The sequence below is a fragment of the Trachemys scripta genome, chromosome 1, assembly GCF_013100865.1.
Source record: "Trachemys scripta elegans isolate TJP31775 chromosome 1, CAS_Tse_1.0, whole genome shotgun sequence".
NCBI lineage: Eukaryota > Metazoa > Chordata > Testudines > Emydidae > Trachemys > Trachemys scripta.
The window spans coordinates 297771843-297779138 of record NC_048298.1 but is presented as its reverse complement, the minus strand read 5'-3'; the positions used below and the strand labels follow the sequence as shown (position 1 = coordinate 297779138).

The 7296-nt window shown below is 37.7% G+C and overlaps 1 protein-coding gene across 4 annotated transcripts in view; it reads right to left on the bottom strand.

Moving 5' to 3' along the window:
* Positions 1 to 496: 496 nt before the first annotated feature.
* Positions 497 to 7296, bottom strand: part of LOC117871043 (probable tRNA methyltransferase 9B) — a 44480-nt gene continuing 37680 nt past the window's right edge. For all 4 annotated transcript variants that reach the window (XM_034758631.1, XM_034758632.1, XM_034758634.1 and 1 more), the window contains one exon: positions 497 to 4707. In XM_034758631.1, the coding sequence (XP_034614522.1) occupies positions 3674 to 4707 (1034 nt within the window). In that variant the 3' untranslated portion in view covers positions 497 to 3673. The remainder of the gene's footprint in view (positions 4708 to 7296) is intronic.

The window sequence follows — 7296 nt, the reverse complement described above, 5'->3', positions numbered from 1 at the left end:
ATCATCCATCCCATCTATGCTAGGAATTAAAAACAAAAACAACAACAACAAAAAAACCACAACAAAAAACAGTTTCTAACATTGTTTCAGCTTCATCAATGTTAGCAATACTGGGTACGCTCCTCTTGTAGAGGAGCTACTGACTGCCAATCATGTGTCAGTTAGACCTCATCTCAATATTACTAGATCAGCGGTTCTCAACCAGGGTACACAGAGGTCTTCCAAGAGGTACATCAACTCATCTAGATATTTGCCTTGTTTTAAAACAGGCTATATAAAATGCACTACTGAAGTCAGTACAAACTAAAATTTCATACACTTACTTGTGTATACTGCTTTATATACTATCCACTGAAATGTAAGTACAATATTTATATTCCAGTGGATTTAAGGTAAAAATGAGAAAGTAAGCAATTTTTCAGTAATAGTGTGCTGTGATGCTTTTGTATTTTTAGGTCTGATTTTGTAAGCAAGTAGTTGATAAGTGAGGTGAAACTTGGGGGTAGACAAGACAAATCAGACTCCTGAAAGGGGTACAGTAGTCTGGAAAGGTTGAGAGCCACTGGACTAGACTACACACTTATTAAAAATGGTAGTGGCAACTAATGGTCTGCCTATGCTAGGGCCCCCACTGTTGTCATCATTGGTGGAACTGAAATAGTGTTAGCAACATTGGGAAATGTCTCTGGTATGAACAAGGTTTCAATGGCTACAAATGACCACTCCCTTGGGATATTCCAGCTTGAGAGAAGAACAGATCTGGGTTACCTTTTTCTTTCTTAGGTTTTGGTTTGTAGTGAAATCCCATAATTCAGCTGATACAACAAAGTAAGGATTCATTGTAGTACTGTGGGATGAGAGTGAAAAAAGTAAATCAATATATTAATTCTATTACTATGGTCTCAAAAGAGGGAATTTGAATAATAATTAGATTCTAAAATTCAGTGCAGAAAAGCAAAAGGGATGATGTCCTATCAAAGGACACACTCACGAAAAAACACCATTCAGAAGAACTAAGCACTTCTTCAAATGGTTAACATAACACCAAATATTAGGTCAGCATTTCCCCAACGCCTCTTCCCTCTGCTCCTGTAACCAGGCCCTGGGGATTCCAGATAAAGGAGGCTTTGTGGTGAGCACAGAGAAAGTGGTAAATCCTGAGGTAACTGATTCTTGGGCTTTGTCAATGGTAACCACAGAAAACGTACTCCTTTTTAAATGGCAATTTCGGGTAGTGAGTGTTTCTAAACGTGCACTGATGTTAGGCAATATTATAGGGCAATATCCATTTTCCTCTGTCCATGTTAATGCTGTTTTTATTTTTTCTCCTGCAAAGTTCACATAATTAGGGCCCTATCCTGTGAGGTGCTGAGCATCATTTGTGATGGATTAAGTACCTTCAACTGCCCCTGAACTTCATAGGAGTCGAAGGCACTCACCACTTTTCAGCACAGGACCAAAAGTCATTATTTACTGTTCTTCTCTAAGGCTGACTAATGAACATTCTTAGTAGCACCATGCACATGAAGATAGGCCCTTGCTCAAGATAGAGAAATTAATTTATCTGAGAAGCGCACACAAAGAATAAAAGTTGCTAGAATCCTAAGTATTTCTACAGAAGATAAAATTCCTTTAAGATAAGCTGGGTACCATCTGTCACACGGCTCCTGTTCAGGCACGTGTCTAGTGGAAGAGGAACAGGAGTAGGACCAGAAGTATTAGAAATCAGATGGTAGCATATCACATTTTGGAGCAGGGAGGGAGACACAACTGGTTGCTGGGGTGGATGGTACCATTTATTAGGAGCAGCAGGATGCAACTTTGTAATTGGGAGAAGAAAGTCAAGCTGAGATACTTTAGTTGGTGTCTGGGAGGATTGAACATTTGCTAGGATAATGATGGATCAGATTGCTTTGGAAATACCAGAGTTCAGGGGAGGGACTGGCTGCTCCAGACAAACACACTCATACATTGTTAGCTTTTCTTCAGGTTATCTGTTAAACAATGGGAAAATGGATGACACATTAATGAAAGTCTGTAAAGTATAATGACATCACTGCCACTTAATACATTATAAAGTCACATTAGGGAGTAGGGGAAACTATTAAAATCCTTTCACTGTGGAACAATGATATAAAATAATTATAACTGTATTTATATTTTGAAGCGAATAATGATTTTTTGTTCATTTGCAGAAAAGTACTAACATCATGGGGAAAAGCCCAGTATTGTGGAAACAGACACTATAGATGGAAGAGAACAATTAGATTAAGCAGTCTCTTTCCCTGCAAATATAATATGTAGCGCAGTACTTTGCTGATTACATAAATTCTATTTCAGGAAGTAGAGAAAATTTCATTAGCGATATTACAGCCAAACTGAATTAAAGTTACATTAAAAACATTCAGATGACTGCATAGTTCCTTACTACTCTTTAAGATACAATATACATCAAGCTAAATTCTTAGTAAGACACATTAAGAATTTGCAAAGGCATTGGACATGACAGTGTCTTTCCCCAGAAAACAGGATTACTTTTTGGTGTGGTGATTCCAGAACCCAAAGAAAAGAAACTAGTGAAAACCTTTGAACAAGAACACAAACCACCTAAAACAGTGACCATTAGGGACAGCAATAAGTGATGATTTTTGCCACTGACCTCCTATGTGGCTTTGAGTAAGTTTCCCTATCTGTAAAACAGGAATAATGAAACTTACCTCCTTTGTAAAAGACTTTGTCTATTGATGAAAAAAGTCTTAAAAGCATAACTATTGCATGCTAGTGCTGATAAATACTATTTCCTTGCATTCACCTTTCATCAAGCATTTTTCTGTATTATCATTCATTTTAGCGATTTAAATGGCTTATTAAGAATTCCTTTGATTCTTCTCCCAGATTTTGTGACAGAGAAGAGGATTTTCGTTTTGAACATACATGTCAAACTCAGAGAAATACACAGATTTAAGATGTATTGTGTGTTGGGGGGAGGTTATATTGTGATATATACTCGAGTAGGTCCATTGTATTCTTGACTGTGACAGTTAGGGGGCAACAGATGAGCTGTCTTAAACTTATCTGACAGGGTGTCCCCAGCTACTGTCTCTGGTACTTGGGTTATAAATACCTGGTACTTCTTTTATGAGGACTCTCTCTACTGTGACTTGAGGTATCATATAGAATGACAGGCAGACTGTAATAAAATAATGAATCCGTCTCAAAGTACCATCAGCCTTGTATTATTCCAAGACTCAAACACACAATACATTTTAAATATAAAAAGACATTAAAGATAATAAATTATTATAAATGAGTAACAAACATCTTTAATATCCATATAAAAACATCCCAATGGGAAAACTTATAAATGCATTTTAACTATTCTAAAACAACAAAAACCAAAACTGACAGCTACTGTTAAAAAGCCATGGAAAAAGCTCTTAAAATGCATCCAACCTGAAATTACAATTATAGAAGGAAATGTTTCTATAAAATGATTTTAAAAGGGTATATGACTGTGACAGTCAAGTACAGAACAAAAGAAACAAAGTCACACAGAGAGTCAAAGCACAAGATGGGGATAAAAAGCTTGGGGGACAATTTCAAAGGCATCAAGCACCGAACTCCCATTAACTTTCAAATGCAGTCAGTCACTTGTGCCTTTGAAAATCTTCCCCTAGATCTTCCACACGTGAATCTTTTCTGCAATCACACACCAATTTGCATGGTCAAAGTATGAATGAATAACATGTAGCTCAGGAACATGATGTTCTATCAGTTCAACCAACTCCCCTTCTTTAAAAACATGGTAGTACCTAAGACAAGCCCCATTAGGACTCCTTTGCGGCTGTTTGTTCCATGTGGCCATGGAACAATAATTATTGGTATCCTGTAGAGAGCTGACTGTTTTCCTTCTGTTTTGGAGTTGGTGGAAAGCTGATTGTTTTGGGTGATAATCTATTTTAAGTTGCTGTTTGACATCTTTTTGATGGGAAACCAGGTCAGGTAAACACACTCTGCTGCAGTCATGAATTATAGCTGGAGACACTGGGGGCTGCTTAGTGTCCTGGCCTAATTCTGAATAACAACTTTTGAAAGGCACTGGGTGACATATCATAGGTGACCCTGGTTCTACAGCTACTTCAGAAGCATTATCTTCAGAATTCTGCCTGCAACGCAAAGACAAGTTGGAAATATGCTTCATGAAGCCACCTTGCCTGATTTGTTCAAAAAGCTTTCCCCTGTTTAATTCATCCAGCTGAATACTGCCATTGGAAAATGTGCTAAGCTCTCTTTGGTGCCACTGATTACTCAAGTCTAATATTGAATCAAGTGATCTTGAAAAGAGAGACCATCTCAGGGATTTTTCAAATAAGTTGTGTGTGGTTTCCTTCTCCCCCACAAAGGATGAGCTTTTTGCTTGCCTGTGTGCTTTTAAAGTGCCAGCTAACTTAGGGGAGTGTTGGTCCAAAGCCAGCCTTTTGTCCTTTTGATTAATTGATTTCTGTATTCCACGAGAACAAGTGTTACTCAAGGTCCAGGAAGGTGGTGAAGGATTCCAAGGAACAAAGACATCCTGCTTTTCAAATTTTCGCCGTTTTTGCTCCATTGCCCACACGTATATCATCATCTGGCCACCTACTCTCAAGGTGCGAGCCATCTCCTTTATCGCTCGCACGCGCCGCTCCTTTGTTGAAAAATGGTGGATCACTGGAACAGAACATATAAAGTGAATAAATATCCCTCAAATCACTAATGAATAGAACACAGAAAAATACTGGTTCGGACACACTGGCTTGAACACCAGGAAAGGATCATCTGTCTTCTACTGACTACACTATGCTACAGCCTTTCCATATGTGAAAGGAACTCAAAGCAGATTTATTTTATATAAATACAATAAAATTAAAATGCATGTATTGGTGCTAGTGACAAGTTCCAGACTGACAGCAACTGCAGCTCCACTTACTCACGAAATAAGTACAAGACGGGTAGTTTCCTATTTTTTACCCTGTTAGCATGGCCCAACTGTGGTCTGAAGAGAGCGCTTCTAAGGGAATAGGGGTCTACCCAGTCCATATAAATTTACTCCAATAAGAGTGACACAAGGATGCCAATTATTGTGATGTGGACACCTGTTAAATAAAAACTGGACTGAAATCACCTACTCATTTTGCTTAAGTAATTGAACAGCCACCGAACAACTAATACAATAAAGATAATCTGTCACTACTAGTTCTGGGTGAATTTAAACCATTGACATAGCAGTGAAAGGGTCCATAACCACTTACCAGTCATCTAGTCTTGCTAGTTCACAGTGTTAAAGATAACTTGTTGAATAATTAGTCCTATTTTTATTTAGTAAAATATGTGTGCTATTACCAATAGTTAAAGTATAGTGAGAACTTGGTAGTTAAAAGCATAAAGATTTTTGTTACCTCCTTCGTAAAAGTGTTTTGAGCGCTACTGATAAGAAGTTCTATATTATTATTATTTTACTATGATATAGTCTTGTTTTTATGTTCATAACTTTCTGAACCATTCAGTTTTGCAGCTGAAATTCTCCATGCTTGGTCCAAAATCCTTTAGGCCACATTTAAGTTATGAGAAAATGAAAAATAAATACATTTTCCCATCACAAAAAATTATCATCTCACTCTTTTAGACAGCACTACTGAAAAAAATGGCTGAAGTTTGAAACTTAACATGGCCTCACTGAGGCCAAGTGTGAAAACAAGTTAGTTTTGATTAAACAAAGATGTGACCATTTGAAGATTGGATACTGAGCATGCACAGTAGAAATGTTCCCATGTCTACAAGGCTCCCCTTTATGCTGTGTCTTGGTGGATAATTATTTACAGAATGTTGCAATAAATAGTCGTCACTGGATGGGCCAAATTCTGAAGTCAAACTCAGACAAATCTCCCAAAGACTTTACTCACAAAAGCTTTGCTTGAGTCAGAACTGAGTTCAGGATTTGACAGACATCAATAAAAAATTTGCCCAAATACCACCTGCGTAGGCTCAGGATTTGGCACAGCATTTTGCCTGAATGAACACTGATCTTAATTATATTGGAGAAATTCCATGGTAGACAATGACAGATATCAGATTCTGGTATACAGTAGGGACTTCAGGATTTGGTTGATTGGTAATAGGGGTATGAATTCCATATTACATTGAAGGCAAGGTATAACTAAGGAGCAGTCAAGGATTTTAGTAGTAGTGGTAGAGTGAAAAGGACTAATATTAAAGATGTACAAGATAGAGCAACCAAATTTGATGCAAGTCTGGATATGGGAAGACGAGAGAGAGAAAAGTCAAACAGAACACGGAGGTTGTGAACATTTGTGATGGGGAAGATGCTGAACACAAGCTATGACTACACATCTTCACGAGATCTGGGGATGGAAATGGTTTTGCTCAATTTTTTAATCCAACCTTTTCCCTAAATTTTCTTTAGTGAAAATGTCCACACAAATTACTGCCTGTGTTTCTATGCACTATCACCTCAAGCGTCGGTGATAAAGTAACTTTGCGTTACAGTGCTGAAGTGCCTGCCCCCATATGCAAATTATACATCTCACTGGGAAAAACTGTCCCCCCCCCTTTCAGAAATGTATGTGCACAAAATGCTGGCAGCATAGCTTGATGTTCAGCACATCTTTATCTGTCAGGGTGAGCAATGTTCAACCAGATCTGCTTTCCCTCAGAGGAAAGAGATACTTCTACAATTAAAAGAATAACAGCATGGAATCAAGCTAAAATAGGGAAACACTGCCAGAAATGAATGATGAATTCACCTTCTCTGCAGCAATGCGAAGATCAAAAGCTAATCTTTAAAGAAATAGGCTCTTTCAACATCTAGTTATTCAGCTACTCTGCCTGTATGTTTCACTGGTTCTAGAAGAACAGAAATCAATTCCAAAAATGCTCAAATTCTACAGCAATAGCTGAGAGTCTGACATTGAAACATTCTGGTCATTTTAATTAAAAAGGCTTCCAGTAGCATTTAAAGGGTTACAGTTTATTAATAAAACCTTCAGATGCTTAGAAAAAGTTTAGTGTTGGTACAATGAATGTGTGTGGAATGAGGAGTAAGTTTGAAATTCCCTGAGTGATGCATTACATTAAAAAAGGCATAACCTGAGGAAGCAAAGAGGAAGTGTTCTCCTACGATAACATCAAGTTGCACTTAAATTTCAGATCCTCATGAGTCTTATCATGCATTTTTCTTTTTAACCAAAGGTACGCTTGTCAGGGACCACAATTAGAACACACTCCCAGTCACCTAAAGCA